At 46.7% G+C, this 25491-nt stretch overlaps 1 protein-coding gene and 1 long non-coding RNA gene across 5 annotated transcripts in view; one reads left to right on the forward strand and one right to left on the reverse strand.

Moving 5' to 3' along the window:
• Positions 1-25491, forward strand: part of ZBTB16 (zinc finger and BTB domain containing 16) — a 198109-nt gene that overhangs the window by 124822 nt on the left and 47796 nt on the right. For 3 of the 4 annotated variants that reach the window (XM_081544796.1, XM_081544794.1, XM_081544795.1), the window contains one exon: positions 7906-7992. The exons of the other annotated variant lie outside the window; for it this stretch is intronic. In XM_081544796.1, coding sequence (XP_081400922.1) covers positions 7906-7992 — 87 coding nt within the window. The remainder of the gene's footprint in view (positions 1-7905; positions 7993-25491) is intronic. 4 annotated transcript variants of the gene reach the window in all.
• On the reverse strand, positions 10374-13698 carry LOC145527194 (uncharacterized). Its single transcript, XR_014069561.1, has 3 exons — positions 13529-13698; positions 12466-12707; positions 10374-10973 (listed from the first exon to the last, which is right to left on the reverse strand). It is a non-coding gene; the product is annotated as an uncharacterized LOC145527194 (long non-coding RNA).

Here is a 25491-nt window from a genome sequence, read left to right on the forward strand (position 1 = left end):
TCACGTATTTCGTTCTCTCTTTATGGCTTATTGCCACCTACTTTATATCTACTTGACTTTTAACAGTGTGCTTTCCCCTCTTGAATATAAGCTCCTTGAGGGCCAGCATGTGTTCTTTTGTCCATGTGCTACAATTACCCCTCTTGGCATCTATTTAACAGACATCCAGAGGACATCCCCTTTGTGTAGGGAGGGGATGGAAAGGAATGTCTGTCCCTGAGCCCTGCCCTGCATGAGCCCCAAGAAATTTTTTTGGCGGGGGTGTAAATGCTGCTATGTCCTTATGTGCCCACTGTGTTCAACTGGCATGACCCTCCCACCTCCTTGCCTTGATGCTTTATAAATATATTAGTGGCTGGGTGATGTCACCGTAATGCATTTTGGGAATGGCCATGTGGTTTATGCACACTTGAGTTGCTCTGAATGCAAACCTGACATCGCACTAGAGGCAGCAGCAAACAACATATGCACAGTAAACAGGCAGAGACTGTCCTATTGATTAACAGATGAGGCCTCTATTATCGATCAAAGCTTGGCGAGGAAATTTATCACTTTTAATTTCAGGGCTGCCAAATATTTCTGCCTCCGAGCCAGCCATTACAGAGACAATTTAAAGGCACACGCCTCCTTGGGAGAGAGGGGTCTCTGCCCCCCTCTACCCGGTTCTTGTGTCCTGTAACTGCCTGTCCTTGCTCCTGGGCTTGGGGTTTGCGGAGGGAGTCTGGGTGGGGATGGGGAGTCCAGAGGCTTCGTGAGTGGAGGCGGGCGTGGGAGCCTGTGTCCATGGTATCCACGTGGGAGGCGGTCATCACCCACAGTCACTGAGGATGGGGGACTTTCACACAACGCAGCTCAGTGTTGTGACTTTGGCAGGGCAGGGGTGGAGAGCGGAAGACTTTGAAGGCAGCCAGATGTGGTCAGGCCTGGGCCAAGCTGCTACCCTTGCTAAGATCACGTGTGCTATAATCTGCTTTATCTTCATCTGGCTTCTACGATGTCACACATCCGGCCCGTGATTGCCTACCTGGCCTCTCCCTGCTTCTCAGTCATTAAAGCAGATGCTCCTGCAGCCACACGGATGGCTGTTTTCTAAGAACCTTCATCACCGCAGCCCTTTGAAGCTGCAGACTGAGTGGGCTCCTCGCCCAGAGGCAGGGCTCCAGCATCAGGCGATGTTAATGGTGGGCCCTCCCCTTTCCAGCCCCTGCTTCCCTCCTCAGACCTTCCTTCCCATTCTTCTTTAGGGACCCAGGAGGGGACCTCCCTGGTGGTCTAATAGTTCAGACACTCCACCTATCCATTGCCTGGAGCACAGGTTCATGAGGCGTGGCCAACAAAACCTGTAAGTCCTTTAGGGAGCTATGAGAACTGGTAGGATCTAAGGAAAAATTAGGATTAAAATCCAGTTCCTTACAGGTCTGCAGAAATTCATCGCTGGCTGATGATTTGGAGCTGGGGGGAGTTTCTCACTGTAAGTGGGGATGGTTTCCTCTGCCCTGAGTCTTCCCACCTCTGCTCTTTGAGGTACTTGCTGCATTTCCAGGATGAATGGATGAAAAGTGGCCTGGCTGCCTCCAGGGTGGATGCACATGGTGACTTCTTTGCCATCAAGTTCCCTGGCTCTTTCTTAGAAGCTCTTGAAACCGCTTACAGATGCTTGGCCCTAGGATACCCTGCAACTTGTAGGGACACCCGGAGGGGATCATGGTATTCTCCCTGCTTCGAGCCAAGATTCTACTCCAGCCACTGAAGACAAATGACAATATTTATTTTTGAAACTCTTAAGGAAAAGTAATTTTTATATTTTTCCTGGGGCACTTTATCATTCATTTATTTAGTCAGCTGTGTAATATTTATTGAGCCCCTAGTAGAGGGTATATACTGCTCCTTGTCACGAATGTAGACAAGATCAATGCCCTAAATGTTTATTAGTACTTAAGTCTATACTAGTATAACTTGTATTCTGAGTTCTCGCCCTTAGTGTGCTAAATACTCCAAGACAATTATAAGATGCTTGCTCCTTGGAAGAAAAGCTATGACAAAACTAGACAGTATATTAAAAAGCAGAAACATCACTTTGCTGACAAAGGTCCATATGGTCAAAGCTATGGTTTTTCCAGTGGTCATGGACGAATGTGAGAGTTCATCCACATGTGAGGATGAACCGTGAGGATCACAAAGAAGGCTGAGCACCAAAGAATTGATGCTTTCTAACTGTGGTGCTGGAGAAGACTCTTAAGAGTCCCTTGGACTGCAAGGAGATCAAACCAGTCAATCCTAAAGGAAATCAATCCTGAATGGTCATTGGGAGGATTGATGCTGAATCTGAAGCTCCAATACTTTGGCCACCTAATGCCAGGAGTCGACTCATTGGAAAAGACCCTGATTCTGGGGAAGATTGAGGGCAAGAGGAGAAGAGGGCGACAGAGGATGAGATGGTTGGATAACCTCACCAGCTCAATGGGCATGAGTTTGAGCAAACTGTAGGAGACAGTGAAGGACAGGGAAGCCTGGCATGCTGCAGTTTATGTAGTGCAAAGAGTTGGACATGACTTAGTGACTGAATAACAAAGATTTTAAAATTACTTAAAAGCAGTGAAACACCTGGAGTAACAGGCAAATTTGGCCTTGGAGTACAGAATGAAGCAGGGGAAAGGCTAATAGAGTTCTGCCAAGAGAATGCACTGGTCACAGCAAACACCCTCTTCCAACAACATAAGAGAAGACTCTACACATAGACATCACCAAATGGTTAACACCGAAATCAGATTATTATATTCTTTGCAGCCAAAGATGGAGAAGCTCTATACAGTCAGCAAAAACAAGACCAGGAGCTGACTGTGGCTCAGATAATGAACTCCTTATTGCCAAATTCAGACCTAAATTGAAGAAAGTGGGGAAAACCACTAGACCATTCAGGTATGACCTAAATCAAATCCCTAACGATTATACACTGGAAGTGAGAAATAGATTTAAGGGACTAGATCTGATAGAGTGCCTGATAACCATTCAGGTATGACCTAAATCAAATCCCTAACGATTATACACTGGAAGTGAGAAATAGATTTAAGGGACTAGATCTGATAGAGTGCCTGATGAACTAAGGTCGGAGGTTCATGACATTGTACAGGAGACAGGATCAAGACCATCCCCAAGAAAAAGAAATGCAAAAAAGAAAAATGGCTGTCTGAGGAGGCCTTACAAATAGCTGTGAAAAGAAGAGAAGCAAAAAGCAAAGGAGAAAAGGAAAGATATACCCATTTGAATACCCATTTGGAACCCATTTGAGTTCCAAAGAATAGGAAGGAGAGATAAGAAAGTCTTCCTCAGTGATCAAGGCAAAGAAATAGAGGAAAACAATAGAATGGGAAAGACTAGAGATTTCTTCAAGAAAATTAGATACTAAGGGAACATTTCATGCAAAGATGGGCTCAATAAAGGACAGAAATGGTATGGACCTAATAGAAGCAGAAGATATTAAGGAGAGGTGGCAATAATACACAGAAGAACTGTACAAAAATGATCTTCACGACCCAGATAATCACAATGATGTGATCACTCTCCTAGAGCCAGACATCCTGGAATGTAAAGTCAAGTGGGCCTTAGGAAGCATCACTACGAACAAAGCTAGTGGAGGTGATGGAATTCCAGTTGAGCTATTTCAAATCCTAAAAGATGATGCTGTGAAAGTACTGCACTCAATATGTCAGCAAATTTGGAAAACTCAGCAGTGGCCACAGGACTGGAAAAGGTCAGTTTTCATTCCAATCCCAAAGAAAGTCAATGGCAAAGAATGCTCAAACTACCGCACAATTGCATTCATCTCACACGCTAGTAAAGTAATGCTCAAAATTCTTCAAGCCAGGCTTCAGCAATATGTGAACTATGAACTTCCAGATGTTCAAGCTGGTTTTAGAAAAGGCAGAGGAACCAGAGATCAAATTGCCAACATCCGCTGGATCATCAAAAAAGCAACAGAATTCCAGGAAAACATCTATTTCTGCTTTATTAACTATGCCAAAGCCTTTGACTGTGTGGATCACAATAAACTGTGGAAAATTCTTAAAGAGATGGGAATACCAGACCACCTGACCTGCCTCTTGAGAAACCTGTATGCAGGTCAGGAAGCAACAGTTAGAACTGGACATGGAACAACAGACTGGTTCCAAATAGGATAAGGTGTACATCAAGGCTGTATATTGTCACCCTGCTTATTTAACTTATATGCAGAGTATATCATGAGAAACATTGGGATGGAAGAAACACAAGCTGGAATCAAGATTGCCAGGAGAAATATCAATAACCTCAGATATGCAGATGGCACCACCTTTATGGCACAAAGTGAAGAGGAACTAAAGAGCCTCTTGATGAAAGTGAAAGAGGAGAGTGAAAAAGTTGGCTTAAAGCTCAACATCAGAAAACTAAGATCATGGCATCTGGTCCCATCACTTCATGGGAAATAGATGGGGAAACAGTGGCTGACTTTATTTTTGGGGGCTCCAAAATCACTGCAGATGGTGATTGCAGCCATGAAATTAAAAGATGCTTACTGCTTGAAAGGAAAGTTATGACCAACCTAGACAGCATATTAAAAAGCAGAGACATTACTTTGCCAAAAAGGTCCGTCTAGTCAAGGCGATGGTTTTTGCAGTAGTCATGTATGGATGTGGGAGTTGAACTCTAAAGAAAGCTGACGAATTGATGCGTTTGAACTGTGGTGTTAGAGAAGACTCTTGAAGAGTACCTTGGACTGCAAGGAGATCCAACCAGTCCATCCTAAAGGAAATCAGTCCTGGGTGTTCATTGGAAGGACTGATGTTCAAGCTGAAACTCCAGTACTTTGGCCACTTGATGCGAAGAACTGATTCATTTGAAAAGACCCTGATGCTGGGAAAGATTGAGGGCAGGAGGAGAAGGGGACTACAGAGGATGAGATAGTTGGATGGCATCACCAACTCAGTGTAGAGTTTGGGTAAACTCCAGGAGTTGGTGATGGACAGGGAGATCTGGTGTGCTGCGGTTCATGGGGTCGCAAAGAGTCAGACACAACTGAGCGACTGAACTGAAAAGCAGTGGAACTTTTTTTTTCTAACTATAATTTTACACAAAACTTTAAGGTATAAAAGAGACAAGTTGGATTTTTTGTGGGGGGTGGAAGTCTAGAGCCCAGTTTCATCATGAAGCATCTTTGCAGATGGACCCCTGGGGAGGCTGAAGGGTGCAGGGATTAAGAGGAAAGGCTCTGAAGTCAGGCTGCCTGCATCTGAGTCCACCTCTGCAGGTAGCCACTGTGTGACATTGAGAAAGCTACTTAAGCTCTTTGAACTTGAGTTGAGTCATCCGCTAAATGGGTGTAATCACACCATGTCCTTTAAAAGCTTGTTAGGATTAAATGAAATGATACACGCTAAATACTCAGTCTTATGCCTGGTATATGCTATGTTGTTGTTTAGTTGCTTAAGTCATGTGTGACTCTTGCAACCCCATGAACTATAGCCCACCAGGAAATCCAAGGTGGTTTCAGACAGCACTAGACTGCTTTCTACTATAAATATGTGAAAGCAATAGTTGTGTCTCTTATGCTATTCGAATACAAAACTAAAACACAGGCGCACTTAAGGAAGTGCTCAGACTTGTCAAAAGGAACAGAGTGCAGCAGCAGATAGCAGATTGGAAAGGGCAGAGCCGCGAGGGGTGGTGTGTTTGGCACATGTGTACTTTGGTCTTGGAAATGGACTAGGACTGGAATGGACAGAAATGAGGAGGGGCATTGCTGGGTCACTGTGACCCAGGAGGGCCCCACGGCACCCAGAGAGGGCTGGCAAGGACAGTTCCCGGTGGAGCTGGACAGCTGACCGGGTGAGGTGATGGAACACCTTGAAGCCAAGTAGAGGAGTTTCGTGAAAGTTGCTCAGTCGTGTCCTACTTTTTTCGACCCCATGGACTCCAGGCCAGAATACTGGAGTGGGTGACCGCTCCCTTCTCCAGGGGATCTTCCCAACCCAGGGATCAAACCCAGGTCTCCCTCATTGCAGGCAGATTCTTTACCAGCTGATCCACCAGGGAAGCCCAAGGAGGAGTTTAGAATCAGTGCAAATTGTGAGCTGTTGTATATTTTTGAACAAGGAAGTGTGAGGAATCAGGAACCTGCCTCTGTTGGGTGGATCAGAGGGTCGCTGGTGGTGTGGGAGTCCTCCTCGAGTCATCCAGTGGTTTGGGCACGACCCACAAGGGCCTCGGTAGGGGCAGTGGTTATCAACACGCAGGGGGCGAGATGCATCTGGAAGACATTTGGAGGGAAACCTGCCAAAGCTTGTGACGGGTGCCCCCTAGATGAAGTAACAGAGCCTTGAAAGCCATTAGCAAGTTGTAGAAAGTCATCATCACATTGTGGCACTGTTCTTTTGATGCTTGTAAAACTGGTTCCAAAAAAGCTGATCCAATTGAATTGCACTGAACTGGTTTTGTTTATTCCACAGGTACGTACAGTCATTCTTTCCCACTGGGTGTTAGGTAGATACAACTGTGCATGCGATGACATGCTTCCTCCCTCAGGGAGCTGGAGACGGGTCCACAGGCATTTAGGAGAGAGCCTGGTGAGACCGTGACCTGGAACAAACAGGGTGCCGTGGGAGCATGGAGAGGGGCCCCCCTCACCAGACCCGGGGCAAGGGTGGGAGCAGAGGCGTGATGATGATGTACTGTGGGGCCGGGGAGACGGGTGGACTGTCAGAGCCAGAGGAGGTACAGAAGAATGCCCAGAGAGCTCACAGCAAGGAAGTGCTGGGCTCCTCCAGGGCCCAGAGCCTCTCAGGAGGGCTGGAGACCAGGGAACGAGGGTGAGGAGTGAGAGCAGAAGCAGGAGAGAGAAGTGCAGGAGGGGCTTTGTGAGTTACCCTGTGGACTGTGGACTTTATTCTGAAGGAGAGTCATTCAGAGATTTTAAATGGTCAGCTGCAGGTGGTGCCTGGGGGGTAGACAGTTAAATATTTTTAAGTTTAGTTTTTGGTAGATGTAGTTTGACTTTTTAAAAATACCTATGTTTATTTATTTGGCTGCTCCAGGTCTTAGCTGCAGATCTTCGAACTTCTTTGAGACAGTCAAACTCTTAGTTGTGACATATGGGATCTAGTTCCTTGACCAGGGATTGAACCCGAGCCCCCTGCATTGGGAGCATGGAGCCTTAGGCACTGGGCCACCAGGAAAGTCCTGACAGTTTGCTTTTAGACACACAGAAAGTGAAAGCGTTAGTTGCTCAGGTGTGTCCAACTCTTTGCATTCCCACGGACTGTAGCCCTCCAGTCTCCTCTGTCCGTGAGATTTCCCAGGCAAGAGTCCTGGAGTGAGTTGCCATTTCCTTCTCCAGGGGATCTTCCTTCCCCAGGGATGGAACCTGGGTCTCCTGTATTGCAGGCAGATTCTTTACCATATGCGCCACCAGGGAAGCCCCCAGGCATACTCAGTTAGGGAATTATCCAGGTACTGATGTGTCAGCAGTTTCTTTTTTCCCATACTGTATAGTCTGGGCAGCAGGGCATGTTGCCCCTCACAGTATCAGGGCCTCCTTTCCATCCCTCACTGGGCGCCAGCCCCTCAGGATCCCCCTTCTTCTTGCACATCTCTCCTGGATCCCTTCGCTGTTCGTTATGGCTCTTCTGGTTCTGTTCGCTCTTCCGTCTGGGAGAGCCCTTGGTGGGGGCATTTGGGAGCTCAGTTGGGTGGGTGGTCACACCTTGGAGGTGGGTCCAGGTTGGCTCTGGGGTCATGGGTTATCCCTGAGTTGAGATCTTCACAGGTGTTCAGCCCTTTCCCCCAGGGTCCACCTGCACAATTTTAGCCCAGGACCCCTTTCCCTAATGCAGTGTCACTCTTAATAATAAGGTAACTGCCTTCCCTTTCTTTCAGCGGGTGCCAAAGCCTTTGTCTGCGATCAGTGTGGTGCCCAGTTCTCAAAGGAGGAAGCCCTGGAGACGCACAGGCAGACCCATACTGGTGAGTGACCGACCCCATCCTCCAGGTCCTCCATTGTGATGGCGCATGGATGTGAGTATCTTGGCCCATGTTTCCCTGGGGAGCTGTGAGTGGGGTGGTTTGTGCCATCAGCTACCCTTGCTTGTGGAGCTGGCTGGGCAGGAACTTATAAGTGTGACTTTGCCCCAGAAGAACAGCTGCCCTGGATCAGGCCAAGATCTCTGTCTCTAACAGGCCATTTGGAGCCCATCTCCATGGAGACGCTGGTACTTTCAGAGGCTTTAGAAAGTCAGTGATATTGTCTAACTCTGAAGCCCTCGTGCAGCCCAGTGGGCTGGCCCTCCGTCTGCAGGAGTCTAGTCATTGTCTAAAAGAAAGCAGTCTGTCCACAGGCATGCGTTTGAACAGTATTATCCAACAGTGATATTGCTGTGATTTCAAAGCATTGATTTCATAGCATCAGCGTCATCTCATCATGGTACTTGGCGTTGGCGTCATCCTCATCATTGTAGCTCACGCTTATTTAACGTTCACAACATGCCAGGCCCTGTTAGTGCTTTACCTGATCTCATTTAGCCAATCTTTCCATTACTCTGTAAAGTAGAAAGCTACTCCTGTGTCATTGATAAGGAAACTGTGATTCAAAGGAGGGTAAGTGACTTGCTGAAGTGAATAGCAGGGACAGGAATGGTACAGGTTTTATCCTGACACTGCCATTTACTGTTTGTGGAGCCATGAATCAGTTACTTAAGCTCTCTTAATTTGGGTTTCCTCACCTGTTGGAAAAGTAGGATAATACTAGTGTCTATCTTGCATCATAGATTTGTTGGGGGGATTAAATAAGATATTTTATTTGAAGTGTTTAGGGAAATGCTTGGCTCATAATAAGCATTCAGTAAATAGTAATAGATGCATTTAATTTAATAAATATTTATTGAGTTCCTGTAATATGCTGGGGACTGTTGGGGTCTTTAAGGTCTAGTGACATATGAGACAGATAGCATTTTTCATGGAACTGAGATTCCAATAGGGCAATAGGATAGGCAAATGATTGTGTAGTATAATGCCAGGCTGTAATAAGCACTAGTGAGAAAAAATAGAGCAGGCTAAGGGAGGAAAATGGTATTTTATATCAAATGGTCAGTCTTCTCTGAGAAGGTGACATCTGAGCCCAGCCATAAAGTTGAAAAGTGAGTTAGTTACTTAAAGGTTTCAGGGAAGAAGATCTGAGTAAAGGGAACAAATACTTGTAGCACTCCTGCATGTGGGTTGAATTTGACAGGTTCGTGGAAGAGCAGTGTGGTGGTAGGGGGCAGGAAGTGAGGTGCAGAGAGTGGTGGGAGATGAGGTCAGAAATCAGGTGGGTCTCTCAATCCTGGCATGGAATTTGGATTTTATTCTGCATATGCCAAGAGTCCATTGTTGGGGGGGGGATAAAATGTTTGCAAATCATACATCTGATTAGAAACCTTTGGTTCAAAAATATAAGGAACTCTGAGGACTCTAATAAAAATACAAATGACCAAAGCAAAAACTGTACAGAGGATCTGACTGAATAGACATGTCTCCAAAATAAACAAATAGTCATTGAGCACATGAAAAGATGCTTGACATCATTAGCCATCGGGGAACTACAAATCAAAATCTCAATGAGATACTAAATGCTTTACACTTACCAAGATGTAGCTTAATAAAAATGCAGGCAGGGAGAAGTGTTGTTGAGATTGTGGAAAAATCAGAACCCTCATGCACTGCTGGTGGGAGTGTAAAATGGTACAGCCACTTTGGAAAATAGGCAGTTCCTCAAAAAGGTAAATAGATACTGTGACCCAGTAATTCCACTCCTGCGTATATGAAACATATATCTGCACAAAAACTTGCACATAGGTGTTCATAACAGCATTTTTATAATAGCCGAAAAGGTAGAGGTAACTCAGTGTCCACCTACTGATGAATGGATACACAAAATATAGTTTATACAATGGAGTAGTTTATACAATGGAGTATTACTCATCTATAAAAAGGAATGAAATGCTGATACATTCTATAACATTTTAAAGATGAATCATAAAAACATCATGCTCAGTGGAAGAATCCAGTCACAAAGGCCATGTGTTGTATGGTTCTGCTTATATGAAACGTCCAGAATGGGCAAATCTCTAGACAGAAAGTAAATTAGTAAGGGGCTGGGAGATTTGGGGGGAAATGGTAAATGTTAATGGGTACGGAGTTTCTTTTTGGGGTGATTAAAATTGATTGTGATGATGGTTGTGCATCTCTGAATACATTAAAAAATACCGACTTTGCCCTTTAAAAGCATGAATTGTGTATCATATGGTACATGAATTATGACTCAGTAAAACTGCATACACACACACCACACACACATACACACACCTCTGCATACAAACATTTATAGAAAATGGGGAAAACAGTCCATTGGAGGGTGTTGAATGGGAGGATGTCATGACTTGATTTATAGGTTTAAAATATCACCCCAGTTCCTGTGTTGATAATTGACCGCAGGAGTGTTTGTTACCAATTGCTATGCAAGGAAAACCACTCTAACAGTAGATTGAAGCCGCGATGTGTTAACATAGCAGACGTTTCTGTAGGTGACTGTGCTCAGCTGAGCAGTTTTCACTGGGGGTCTCTCACGTGGTGGCACCAGGTGGTGTGTGGGCCCAGGTGTCCACGATGGTGCCCTCCCTCTTGTATCTGCCTCCCAGTCCTCCTCCCGGTGGCCTCTCTCTCCAGCAGCGCAGCCTGGACCTCTCACTCAGGGCTCCAAGAGTCAGGAAGCAGAAACTGCCAGCCTTCTTAAAAGCTAGGCTGGGAACACGTAGCGTCACTTCCACCATATTTCATTGCTCTCAGCAGGCACAGGTCAAGCCCAGATTCAAAGGATGGAAGAGTAGATTCCCTCTCTTAGTGGAGACTGACGGACACACAGGGAAGGAGGAACTGCTGGCAGCCCTCTGTGGGAACAAGCCTCTGAGCTGCTACAGGGGCCGGAAGGGAAGAAGGAAGACCAGTCAGCTGCTACTGCTGTTCGTGATCACCATCAGTATTTTCTCATCTTCCTGCCCCTCAAAATCAGCCTCTCCACGTGGAAGACATATGTCATGGCCCTGGTATCATGCACTCTGGGCTGGTGTTGCCCTGACCTGTGGCATTAAGCAGAACTCTCTAGGTGAGCTGTCATCCCAATCAGTGTCTCCCTGGCTCGGTTCTAGAGAAGGGGACTTGGCCAGAAGATTTTGCCCAGGATCCCAGAGCTGGTTTTATTAAAAGCCAGGGAAGGACGCATGTCTCCCAGGCTCCTGGCCATTTCTTGTTGCCTCTGGACCGCACATGTAACTGAGGCTCCTGCTCTGAGAATTCCAATCCGGGGCTGAGGACACCGAACTCTGAGCCAGCTTTGTGAAGCAGCTTAATTCTGTCCGTCCAGATTAAATTTGCAGCAGCAGGGAGCAAGCTGCCCTAACTGCCAGGGCCAGGGCAAGAGACTGAGTCCCTGCCGGGTGAGCAGATGGGGATGTCATTCACAGACAGGACCCCATACACTTACTGAGCACCTTCTGTGTGCCTGGCACCCACTGGGGATACGGTAGTGAGCAATGCAGATGTGCTCCCTGTGTTGTTTTTCGGACAGCTTTAGTGAGATGTAATTCACATCCTGGTCACATGTTTAAAGGATCTAATTCCGTAGTTTTTGATATATTAGTGTATAGTGTATAATGATATATTAGTGTATTTAAAATTGTCATAAAAGATATATACACTTGCCATTTTAACTTTAAAGTGTATAATTCAGTGGTGTAAATGACATTGCAACCTGTTTTTAGAGTTTGGTATTGATTGGGCTTTGAAAACCAGGAGGTGTCTTAGGACCATTGCCCTTACAGGATTTATTAAGTTAGTGAAGACTTGAAAGTGATCGACGTTTTTCAGAAAAGAAGATTAGTTCCAAGTACTTTGGCCACCTGATGAAATGGGTCAACTCATTGGAAAAGACTCTGATGCTGGGAAAGACTGAGGGCAGGAGGAGAACGGGGCAGCAGAGGGTGAGATGGTTGGATGGCATCACCGACTCAATGGGTATGAGTGTGAGTAAACTCTGGGAGATAGTGGAGGACGGGGAAGCCTGGTGCGTCAGACATGACTGAGAGACTGAACAACAGGGGTTGGAAAGAACCTGGAGTTTGAGTCAGAAGCTGAGGAGGGGGTGGGATCTAACTTCACCGTCTAGCAGGTGGATAACCTTGGTCCTCATCCTTTCTGCCCTTCAAATCTCCTCACCTGCAAAGGGGTATAGTGCCCACCCTTCCTGTAGCAGAGGTGGAGCCCAGCTCCTTCAGACCTGTTTGATGGCAGGGGACAGTACTGTGGAGCGGGCATGTGAGAATGTTAGTTCCCTGACCGGGGATCAAGGCTGTGCCCCTTACATTAAAAGTAAGTCTTAACCACCGGAGTCTTAACCTTCAGACTTACTTCTGCTTTATCTCCAAGTTGAATCCAAATTGTGCAGAAGAGACCAGGGTGGATGCTTTAAGAAGGGCTCCCTTCCCACCTGGCTGTGAGTGAGGGGCAAGCTTCCTTGCCATGAGAAGCATTTGGTGTTGAGCAGGCTGTCCTCAGCTGGGGAGAGAGGTGGTGGTGGCCATATCATCAGCGTCAGGTTGGCAATGAGGCAGTTCTTCTGACAGGCACAGCTGGGTTATCACCTATAGAACCTGCAGAACCCAGATGGGTTTTCAGACTTCCCTAATAATCAATGAAAAAATACAATGTGACATCTAGATGCCATCTCTATTCTAAGAAAGGGGGCCTCTGAGGAAGAGAGAGGCCTGGTTATAAGGAATGCTGAAAGTGATGCTAAAGCTGTTGGACTGGGGGAAGCTGGGGGTGGGTACCAGATATGCTTTAAGAGAGCGAACAGGAGAGCAGGGAGGAAGCTCTGAGAAGGAAGAGAGCCTGGGAAAGTAAAGTAATGGTATTGCCATCTCATGTTTCTGATGCCTTTGTTTATCAAACACTTTCTTCCCCTATACCCATTTCACAGATGAGAACATGGAGGCCTAGAAACCCAGCACTAGGAAGTGAAGAGCTGGAACTTGACCCAACTCTGACTTCAGTGCTCTTTTCTACCAATCCCCAGCTGCCGGCTTATTGACTTACTATTGTCCATGGCTATGTGGCTGAACAGTTTAGGGAGAGCTCATTTAGCTAATGGCCGTGTCCAGGGCAGAGCTCTTTTGGATCCCTGTGACCTATTTAACTAAGCATCCTCAATACCCTGATGACCATGTGCCCCTCGAGAAATAGTATACAATATCCCTGAAATAGATAGGGTCTGGGAGTTCCATGCCCAAGGCCGCCCCACCACATGGGGAATTCACAGAGCTGACATGTAGCATGGCATCGGATGGGTGATCGGGGTGCTTCTCAGATATTCTTGACACTGAAGAATGAATTTAGTAGAAAGTATTTCTAATCCCATTTTCGCCAAACACACATCATCTGCAGGTCTCACCCTTTCAGCTCCTCCACTTACCCTGGAGGACTTCTGTCCCCGTGGGTATGACCCTTCCTTGTCCCCTCCCTCCAGGATCTTGGTGGGTTCCAGCTGGTGCTCAGGGACGACACACTTACGGTTGGGCTGGGCTCAGGCTTCGTTGTCACACTTCAGTTTTCTGTTTTGCTACAGCTAAGACTTTGAGGAGATAAACAGAGATCACTTTACACCTTTTATATTATGACAAATACATATTGCAAAACACTGCTGCTTCCAAAATGTTTGGGTTGCAGAGCAGTCAGGAATTAACAGCTCTGCAGCTCCCCAAGATGCCTGTACTTCATTTACACATCAGAAGTTTTTTTACACCGTTCAGTAAAATAAAAAGCGAGAAAACACACATATACGCACGTACACACACGCGCCCCGCGCACCACTCGGGTTCTATATCAGGAATGTCTTAAATTAGTAAGTAGTTCTTTAAAAGTCCAGATAAATTGATAAATACCATTAATGGCTTAATTTATACTCCGGGTTTGAAATTTGACACACGGACAGTATCTTGGCTCAGGAAACACAAGTGGTTTTGTGCCAGAGGTTTTAATGACCGATCAGTAATATAAATTGCTGCATCACTGAACAGAAATAGCTTCCCTGTGTCATTTGATCTGGAAACTTCTCCGGCCAGGCAGCAGTTAATAAATTTAAAAATAATTACTCTCTTCATTCAAAGTCAAACTAATTAGGAGTGGGTTTTACAAATCATAATGTTGTCCGAGCCACTGTACATCCCCGTTTGGGACGTGAACAGGCCTGGGGGCAACAGATGGGATCGGGTGGCATTAATTAGAGAGCAGGGGAGATATGTCAGCTGCTGAGCTGAGGGCGAGGGGGCTGGGGCAGTCTCCAGCAGGCCCTGTGGGAGAGGGGGGAGGTCTCAGTGCGGCAGCCTTGAAGTTGAGCTGAAGGAACCTTCAGCTCTTTTAATCCATATGTGGGAGAGTCAGAGGCATCACAGGTGGCATTACAGTGATAAAGAACCTGCCTGCCAGTGCAGGAGACACAAGAGATGCAGCTTCGATCCCTGAGTCGAGAAGATCTCCTGGAGGAGGGCACGGCAACCCATTCCAGTATTCTTGCCTGAAAAATCCCATGGACAGAGGAGCCTGGCGGGCTGCAGTCCATAGGGTCGCACAGTCGGACATGGCTGAAGTGACTTAACACGATCGCATGTAGGGGACTCAGAACAGCTCCCTGTGTGTGATCTGAATGTAAGAGAGATGGGGCCAATGTTGCTGTTTGGGGGCCACGCCAGAGAGACTGTGAGACCCCCACAGCAGGAAAGGCAGATATGCAGATGGCTACTCGGGGAGGATGACCTCTCCAGGGCTTTATTCACCAGGCTAGTCGGGGCCCTGATAGCATGGTTCTCGTTTGTCTTGCAGGTTTCAAGGAAGCGGGACCCTTGGAACCCAAAGTCTTGAGTGTGACATTCAGGGTATCCGGAGCACTTGGGATCTGATGTCAGACTGTCTAGATTCAAGTCCTGTCTAGTCCCATCACTTCCACGTTTTATGAGCTTGGGCAGGTTGCTTAACTTTCCCTAAGCCCGTTTCCTCCTTGATAATGTGACAGCGACGATGCTGTCGTACAAGGGATGTTGTGAGGATTTAATTTGATGATCCACGGGAAGCACTCAGCATAGGCCTTGCATGGAGTAAGCGCTCAGTCAGTGGCAATGGTGGTTACCAACGCTGCTCCATCACGGTCTTCGCCATGCCCTTGGAGGGCATCCTTTCCCCTGACTAGGTAGGTGAGAGGGGGAGGGGCAGGTAGTGGTCAGAAAGGAATAAGAATGGGGTGCGGCTGCTTTGCCGAGCTGATGGGATCTTTGAGGATCCCTCATGTGTCCTTTGGTCAAGAGGATGTTTCCAGTGAACCTGCAGAGCCAACAGCCCCTGCTGTATGTGCAGTGGGGAGAGGCGCGGGCAGACTGAAGTTGTGCATGTGGAACAGCCTCTCGGCAGATTTCGTGGCTTTTATTTAAGGCTCTAGTTCCTAGAATGCCCGAAGCTTCCCGGGGGGACTGCCCTCTTCTGATGTTTAAACCGATGACATATCCACCTAGGCCAGACAGGCTGCAGAGCTGGGGTTAGCACAGAGCAAGGTCTTGTGTTCCCCCTTCCAGGAGCCTGAGTCCCCTACTGGTGTCCTGGCCCATGTCTGTTACCATTAGGAAGCTGGGTATTCTGGAAATACCAGTCAGACCTGTGTCACCCCACCTTATGCCCTCGTAGTGCCCTGGTAAGGAAAAGAGACAGATACTAGATGTCTAAAGTCATTCCTGAGCTTAGGAGTTCTGGGGCTAGGAAGCTTCATGGACACCTTAGAGCCCAGGACACTCGATCTCCAGACTTGCTCCAAAGCAGTTCCATTCTCTCCTCCAGCCCATGCCCTGCCCCACGAGGTCGGCCAGGCTAGTGACTTGTGTTCGCTACATACCAGAGTAGCCAGTGCAGCTGATTTGTCCCATCCTTCCTTCATTCATTTATCTGCTAAGTTTTGAAGTACCTACTGTGTGCAAGGGGTGGTCCCTGCCTTCCTGAAGGCTACAGTGTGTTGTGGAGGAAATGAACAAGTAGGGTGAATTTGCTTTGGTTACAGATAATATTATCTTCCCAGGTGGTGCTAGTGGTAAAACAGACAAACAAACAAACAAAAAACCTGCCTGCCAATGCAGGAGACGTAAGAGATGTGGGTTCAATCCCTGGCTCAGGAAGATCCTCTGGAGGAGGGCATGACAACCCACTCCAGTATTATTCCCTGGAGAATCCCATGGACAGAGAAGCCTGGCAGACGACAGTCCATGAGGTCGCAAAGAGTCAGAGATGACCGAAGCAACCTAGCACGCACACACAGATAATATAGTAGCTGTACTCTATTGGATATTTTGGGGATATAATTTTATTAAGTCCTTATTACCATCCTAAAACATAAGACATTTTCCTTCCCGGTTCTTTGATAGAGAAAATGAAAACTTAGAAAAGTTAAGGATGACCTGTCCAGGATGGCTAGAATGTGTGCTTTGGGCTCCTGCACCCTAGAGCCTGTGTTTTAATGCTGCTTCCCCTCCCTGTGCGGGCCTGGGCATCATACCTAATGTGCAGAACTGGGGGCTCAGCTCTGCCCATTCAACAGCCTAAAAAACTAGGGCTCAGAAGCCTATATTTGCAAAGGGGGGTCAGTTGAGAACAAACAAGCCAAACCAGGATTAGGACCCACGAGTTCTTACTTCCAGGCCAAAGTACTCTCCACTCTTGACTACAAAATAAGGACTTTATTTTGCTGGCCTAGAAAAACTTGCTTCATTTCCACCTTCCTGCGTCACAGAGAAAGCCATTCAAGTGGATGCAAATGCTGGGATGCTCGTTCTCAGCTTCTCCATGTCAGCCTCAGGAGGGTCGTGTGGTCCAGAACAGCTAACACACCTGGCGGCCAAGGGCAGTGGTGCTGCCGGACCTGCCCACCCCTGGTATCATGGAGCAGGCGCTGGAGGGGCCCTGCCCCAGGGCCCTCTCCTCCTCAGTGTGAAGGAAGCTCGGAGGCACCTTGTCGTGGCTTTGGGAGGAGAAGGCAGTGACAACACACAAACACCACATGCACACACATGCACACTCTTTGATCCTGCAGAGCTGTGCCCCCATCTTGGTGTTGTCGGCTGCCTGCTTGAACTGGCCCCTCTGTCCCTCCTGATATATTAAGGATGCTTGGAAAGAGCTTCGGGGACTGTCTCTGGCCCTGAACTCCAGAGGAGAAAATGAAGTCCTTGTTTGGAGGACTTTCGGTGGTGGATGAGCAGGCGGGGCAGAGAATCGAAGAGGGTGAGCAGCTACATTCCTTCCCTGGGGGTGGCTGCCTGCCTGGCCCCCTCTTCCTGCCCTGGGCCTGGCACAAGGGGTGGTGCTGGGCATGGAGGAGCCCTGTCAGGGCAGCTGGCTCCTGTCCTCCCGCAGTAGGAAAACCAGCAACTGTTCTGGCTCCTCCTCCCAAGAGCAGTCTCTCTCCCTTCCAAGCCTGCAGAGGATGGGGGAGGGAAAGGGAGAAGGGCCAGCAGATGAGAAAGAACTTCCTCTCCCCAAAACTTGACATGGAAAAAAGGCAGAACGAGCCTCCCACCCCGGCCCAGGCTGGAGGGCAGGGGGGGTCATTGGATGGCACGTGGGCTCCACTTGGATTGACGTGACCTCCCCATTGAAAGCATAATAGCTTTTGACTTTTATAAATATCAGAGGGTGATTGGTATAGCGTTTCACATGGTGTGCCAGGGAACTGAACCCAAGAAAGCCCGAGCTCGGGTCGGCTGCAGGACGTCATGGGCACTTGGGGAGGGAGAGTCATGTGCTCCTGTTTGTACAGTCAATGCTCCAGCATAGACTTACTCTTGAGCTCGTTTTGTGCTGTTACTATCAAGCCATGTTTGAAGCCTAATATAAAGTTTTATTTTCCAAGCCCAGGGCTCTCAGCTCTGTTGGAGCTGCTTGCTGTGGCATAGGGAACGACAGCCTGGCTGTCACCTGCTGCCCAGACACGCCTTCCTTCTGCACCACTCACCCTAGCGGTGCTAGGGTCCCTCTGGCTCCTTCTGGACTGACCTCCAGTGCTGCTTCTTATGAATAGAGTTTGATGTTTTGGGGGTTTTTTTTGAGTGATTTTAGATTTACCACAAAATAGAGTGGAAAGCACAGAGTATCCCATATACCCTCTACTTCTCATCCCAACACAGCTCCCTCACTGTCAACATCCCTCATCAGAATGGTGCATTTGTTACCCCTGATGAACCCAGGTTGATACATCATTATTCTGTAAAGTTTATGTTAGTGGGTCACTCTCGTCATTGTAAATCCTCTGGGTTTTGATAAATGTATAATGATGTGTATTCACCATTGTATCATACAGAAGAGTTTCGCTGCCCTAAAGAACTCTGAGCTCTGCCCATCCATCACCCCAATACTTTTGCATGAAGCATTAATGCTTTGAGGGGATCGGTGGTGTTTAGCTCTCTTGGGATTGGAGAGGAAAATTGAACTGAGATTGATTTGGGTTAGAAGAGGTTAAAGCTCATTCATTCAGAAGATGTCTTGAGCATCTGTTCTGTGTTGGACATTGATGCTGGGCCCTGGGATAAAGATACAGCAGTGAGGACTTGGTCCCCACCTCCAGCAATCTCCCATCATAGTGGAAATGATGAACATCATTGTCGTGTGGGGGTAGCTTAGTATTAGGGAAAACAAGAATGAATTAGGGAAAAGGAGAACTGAGTTCTTATCCTGGCTCTATCACAGGCTTGCTTTATGACATGGGACAAATTGCTTTGTTTCTCTGCCTCTCTCAAATAGCAGGAGTGGGAATTAGGTAAGAAAAATTGCTGTTTGAGAGGTTGCATGGTTCCAAGCACAGCCTAAATTTCTGATCTTGGATGAATGGTCTACATTTTTCTCCACTTCAGCACATTTGTAACCTATGACTGTTATAGGGGCTTCCTAGGTGGCCCAGTGGTAAGGAATCCGTCTGCAGGTACAGGAGACACAGGTTTGATCCCTAGGTGGGGAAGATCCTTTGGAGTAGGAAATAGCAACCCATTCCAGTATTCTTGCCTGGAGAATCCCATGGACAGAGGAGCCTGGCAGTCTACAGTTCATGGGGTCACAAAGAGCTGGACACAACCAAGTACGTTAGACGTTTACAGTTTCTGTCTCACCAGTAGACGACCGCTTCTTTCATTTTATTTAGATGCGTATTCAATAAAAAATTAAATGCATACTGTGTCTGAAGAAAAAATTAAAGGTGAAGATCTTTTGTCTTTTAAAAACTATTCCAGAAGTTTGAGGGGATTGAAACTATTTTGGTCTTTGAGGACTGTTGTTCAGAGCTTGGACTGTGCCTGGCTCTGGTGCTTTTATATATTACCTGCTAGAGCCCACTAAGAGGCAGGTTCGCTGCCCATATCACTGCTGAGAAGCTGCGGGCTCAGAGAGGTTTAAGTAACATGACTCGTTCAGTGGAAGGACTGGGAGTGGAAGTTCAGGGCCCCCAGCTGTGAGTCTGATGGAACTTCCAGGGTCCGTGTCATTCCCCTACGGTGGTAAGTCCCCTGCATATGAACAAGTTCTGTTCCACAAGTGGGTTGGTAAGTCCAGTTTGTTCATAAGTCTATTGAAGTTAGCCTGGGTACCCAACTAACACAATCGGCTCCATAGTACTGTACTGTAATAGGTTTACAATAACTTCTCACACACATAATACATAGCAAACATAAAAAGTAAAACATCTTACCGTGCAGTACCTTGAAAAGTATAATACAACAGCTGGCTTCGGGGGGGTGGGCACTGAGTGAACAGGCAAGAAGCGTTACTGACTGGAGGAGGGAGAGGAGGTGGGAGATGGTAGAGCTGGTGGATCGTCAGCAGCAGGAGATGGAGGGCGAGCTGCAGTTTCACTCATGCCTGACGTGGGTGGCTCGCATCTTTGAAAGTTCGCAACTCGAAGGTTCATATGCTGAGAGGACTTAACTGGATTCAGAATTGCCTGTGTTCAGAATGGCCCCTTCCCTTTCACGCGGTCCTCACGCCAGAGTCCCCATGGTCAGCCTCAGCCCCAGCCCCGAGCTCCCGCTCTCCTCTCCGCCCCCCCACTCCCGCCGGCCCCATGGTTCCCCTCCATCCTTTCAGCTCTTACCCCGTCCTCTCTGGCTGTGCTCTCTTCTCCCCCTGTCATATCACTGCTGCCCGATGACAGAAAGGAGTTAATAAAAACCAATGTGTAACTGAAACTTGAAAAGCCATAAATCGCCTGGTTTTTTCTAGGATGTTGGTAGCATTTTGATTTAATAGTTGGACAAACACAAGGGCCTATTTTATTCAGAGTTTACAGGCCTCAAGGCTGTTATTCCTCCAAATTTAATAGCATTGAAATTGCAGGGTTTGCTATAATTTGCCTATCGCTTTCTGCTCCACCATTGATGTTTATTGTCAGCGGGATGGAATCTCAATCCGACTCACTTAGATAACATGTCTGTTAAACATTTAGATAATTGTACCATCATTAACTTGTCACATTATTTTAGAGATTCAAAACAGAAGCAGGGTAAGTAGAGGTACCAAGGCGGGGGAGGGGGGCAGGGGGAGGAGGAAGAGGAAATCTCTCTTGAGTTGAACAACCAGGAGATGAGAGAGTTGATTTCACACTCCTGACATTTTGTCAGAGGTGCCTGAGTCGGGGGGGGGACGTGTGGCAGAGCTGGGCTGGAAACCCAGGACAGGCCACCCCTATTACAGTGCTACAGATGCTCAGGGACCCTTGGTGGTTCACGCCCAGCTTTGGCCTTTACGTCACAAAGATCAGTTTTTTAGCTTCCCTTAGAGATGCTGATTACAGCATTATATGTAATTACAAAGCCTGAGACCAACCTATATATCCAAAGGTAGGGACTCTGTTAATTATGGCACCTGCATGGAAAAATAGCCATGATGTTTTGTGCAATAAAAGATGATCAGAGGAGGAGATGGTTTAGTGTGATCTCATTTCACGTAAAATACAGAAGCCATCCTGTAAGATTCTATAAGGCTCTATAGTCTACCTATTAATAGTGATTATCTTTAGAGGATAGGATTATAGAGCAAAGTAGGTTTTACTTTCTGCATTATCTATATCTGAATAATAATTAGTGTGTATTGTCTTTATTATTATGTAATAATAATGATTTATTGGCATGTTTTACTTATATAATTTTACGTTATTTATTTATTTTTTGGCCATGCCACATGACATGTGGGATCTTAGTTCCCCAACCAGAAATCGAACCCATGACCCCTGCAGTGGAAGCACGGAGTCTTAGCCACAGACCTCCAGTGAAGTCCCTCATTTGATTTTAAAAATTAAGGTCACATTATAAATAAAAAATACCACCTTTGAGCTTTATTCTTTCCATGGAGAAGGATTTCTAAAAATAAAAGGCTACATGTACAAGTAAATGGGTTTTTGAGGCAGATGTAGGATGTTCCTGTCTCCTCTGCACTGGTAGACCTCAGTTTCCCACTCTTAAGGCAGGTGACTGCCAGATGGAGACCTCGGGACCTGGGAGGGGCTTGTGCCAGCGCTCAGGGATCACAACCACTGTCTGTGTTCACAATGACCAGATAGAGCACGTGGGTAGCAGGGGGCATTTTCCTTAAAATTAAGTGAGGACTGACATCACACCTGGAGGGGTGACCCAGGCTAGGGCTCAATAGGAATGAGCTCCCATTTTTCAGAGACCAACTAAATGTCAACACGGGTGGGGTACCGAGCTTGGCATCCAGAACTGCCTCCCTAGGAATTCTGAGGTCCATGCCTTCTGGTCCCATGGGAGTGGCAGGTGTGACCCGTTCTGTCCATCTGGCTTTGAACACTGTGTTAGCTCCTGCGTCCCCAGTGCTTGCTCTGTGACTTGGGCCAGAGAACTCACTGTTGCCTCTCACGGCTGTGTGCACCCAGTGACACCTAGGAAAACTGTGCAAGTCACAAAACGAAGGTTGGAATGGACCTGTACACACTGCCATGTAAAACGGATGCCTTGTAAAATAGATAACCAAAAAGGACCTACTGGATATCACAGGGGACTCTGCTCCATGCTATGTGGCAACCTGGATGGGAGGGGAGTTTGGGGGAGACTGGATACACGTATATGTTTGGCTGAGCCTCTTTGCTGTCCACCTGAAGCTAACACAACATTGTTAATTGGCTGTACTCCAATATAAATTAAAAGTTAAAAGCAACAACAAAAATCCCTACAAGGGTTACTGTTTTCCTGATTGTACTGTAAATAATGCAGATATTTGGGGGTGGGAGGGACAAGCAATGTAAATATTTTATAGACTGTAAGCTAAATAATGTACATATTTAGAAAAACAGCTTAAATATTTCATATGCTGCAGTGCAGATTTTTTCTTAGAGGATGAACTGGACTGGTGAAGCCCATGGGGTAAGGATGGCGACACAGTGGCCCCTGGAGTGGAGGGGCAGAGGAGCTGCAATCAAAATACGTGTGTGGGATTGGGGAACAACAAGGACCCACAGCTGTCAGTTTCTTGGAACCCAAGTATGTAGTTGAAAGTCTCAGATGTTTCAAACTATCTTTTAAATATCCTGTGCTTTTTGTTGTTGTTGTTGTTGATGTGTGAGAGACACAAATGACAACCTAATAACAAGCATTTACTTTTAAAAAACAACTTCTAGCTCAGGAGAATTGAAAAACATCCATCCACACAAAAACTTGTTCATAGCCACTTCATTTATACCCTCAACATAGAAACTGGAACCCACATGTCCTTTGGTTGAGGGATAGATGAGCAAAACGTGGTATATGTATATCACTATCCAGCCATAAAAAGGAGTAAATACACTTGCATGCCGCACCATGGATGAATGTTAAAACCAACATGAAAGAAGTTGGGCACGAAAGGCTACATATTGTATGATTCCATTTATGTGAAATATTCAGAATAGGCAAATCTATAGGAACAGAGCAGATTAGTAGTTGCCAGAGGCTGAGGGGAGCAGAAAATGGGGAGTGACAACTAATGAGTGTAGAGCTTCTTTTGAGGGGTGATGAAAATGTTCTGGAGTTAGTGTTGGTGATGGTTGTACAACTTTCTGAGTACACTGAAAACCATTGAATTGTGTATTTTAAAAGGGTGTATTTCATGGTTTGTGGATTGTATCTTCACTGAAATGAAAAGTAGCTTCCAGGCCTTGTTGGTTTTTACATGCTCAGCCCAATCCCCTCTACCTGCTGCATCTCAGGATTTTTTTTTAGATAGGTAGCAGTTTGCAGAATGGGGACCATTCAGACAATGCAGGAGGCTCTGGTGCCTTCGGAATTGTTCTGTTCTTGGAAGGCAGTGAAGAGTAGAATGGCTCAGAGACCTCCTCCTGTCCTTCCTCCGTATCCACTACCAGGAAGAAGGAAAGAAGGGATCAGGTCAGGACCCTCAGTAGGAGAAGGATGTGAACCTGACGTGTGCAGTCAGAGGAGACTGGGAGTTGCCTTGTGTTGCACATCTTCAGAAAAACAGCCAGGTCTTCTCATGCCCGAGAGGAGTCACTCTGACCAGAGGGCGTACATGAGCAGCGTGGACCCAGGCAGCCCGTTTTAAGAAAAGAATCACACAAGTAATATGCGCTCCATGTGGGGAAATTAGAAAATACATGTAAACAAAAGAAATGTGTCTCCTGTAGTTCCACCATCTTTTTCTGTTGTCTTTTAAACAACATTGGGGTGATAATAGGCAGGGCATGCTGTTTTGTAATCTGTTGCTCGCATGCCAGCAAACCTGTATCTTGATGATCATTGTAATGCTTCCCTAGTATTGTCCCCTACTCCCCATATATTTTTTTTCTGTAAGCCTCTGATTGCCTTACTTTGTGCACTGGGATGCCCCCTTTGCTCTGCATGCTTTGGTGGGGGTTGGGGAACCAGTCCCCACACATGAAGGACCTTCCCGGGGGGCTGCGGGCAGGAGAAGTGACTAACAGATACAGCACGTTATCACCTCTTACCTATCGCTTCTTCTGTCAACAAGATGAACTGGGCTGGCCAGGCACTTCTGCGGCAGCTGTTTACTTGGTCATTCCAGGCAAGCTTGAGATGCTGGGAACACAGCCAGTTCTCACATTCGATCTTCTCAGAAGCTGTTTGCCTTTGGTTTTCTCCAGCCTTGCAAATGGCCACTCGCCCTGGGCACAATCTGGGCAGGTAATTTACCTTCTCCACTAACTTAACGGATGGCACTGCCTGGGGGCTGGGCAGACCAAGGAAAATATAGGCATCAATTTATTTGCCAAGTTAAAGCCCAGAGTTAAGTAGCAAGGTGAGCATCTCCATGTGTTAAGTGTCCCAGGCTCAACTAGAGTAGATTTTCTACCAAAAAAGCACCCCAAACAGGTATTAAGAAAAAGGCTTTTCTTTTGGCATTTCTTTCTCTGAACATTAGGAAAAGTTACCTAACAGGGGGATTGCAGGTTTGGGTCAGATGAAGTGTTCCCTGCCCCCGTTCAGAGAAGATCCATTACAGATTGGAAATGACTTTGTCTCTAAGAGCCCATTGTTAGATGGAATACACATCCCCCTCCACCAAACAAATATAAAATGCTTCCAGCCTCTGCCTCAGATTTTCTATTACTGTTTCACAGGACTCCAGAGAGTTTTAAGATAGCAATTTGATTAAGCTTATGGGGAAGATCCCATTAGATAACATTCTTTTTCTGCAGGTAGAGATAATGTGTTCAAGTATTAAGTATGTTTTAAAGGTAATTATCTTTTCCATATTCATTTTAGTTACAGGAATTGAAAAGGGGGAGACTTTGCATCAGAAAGCTTCCCCTTGGGCCCTAGAGTCACTCTGACTTCTCTCCTCTGGGAAACACACTTGAGGTTTTTGACAAATGAAGGAGCACCCAGTGTTTCTCTGTTTTGAAATGACTTGGGAACCCCTGTCTCCAGGGAGGTAGTCCAGAAGGCAGTGTCTTGCCCACTGCTCTCATCTGGCTCCCAAGCTTGGACCCCCTGTCCTGGGATGTCTTCTGGCCTCCCTATCTTAAGTTCAATGGACATGAGTTTGAGCAAACTTCAGGAGATAGTTGAAGGACAGGGGAGCCTGGCATGCTACAGTCCATGGGGTCACAAAGAGTGTGAGACGACTTAGCGACTGAACAACAACATCTTAAGCTCCTGGGTGATGGAAGGAGGCCTGGCTTCTGCTCAGAAAGAGGACTTGCCTCATCCAACAGTGAGTCATAGTGTTACAGCCCCACCTTCCAAAATAGAGCCTGGAATCACCATTTACATTTATTAGCCCAGCTTTGGGGTGTACTCACATTGGAAGAGGCTAATTCCAGATCTTGAATTTTAACATTTTTAGAATCCTAGACTTCAGAACTGGAGCAGGAGGCATTAAGGAGTGTGA

Source organism: Giraffa tippelskirchi, chromosome 11, assembly GCF_054371585.1.
Source record: "Giraffa tippelskirchi isolate mGirTip1 chromosome 11, T2T-mGirTip1v1.2.pri, whole genome shotgun sequence".
Taxonomy (NCBI): Eukaryota; Metazoa; Chordata; class Mammalia; order Artiodactyla; family Giraffidae; genus Giraffa; species Giraffa tippelskirchi.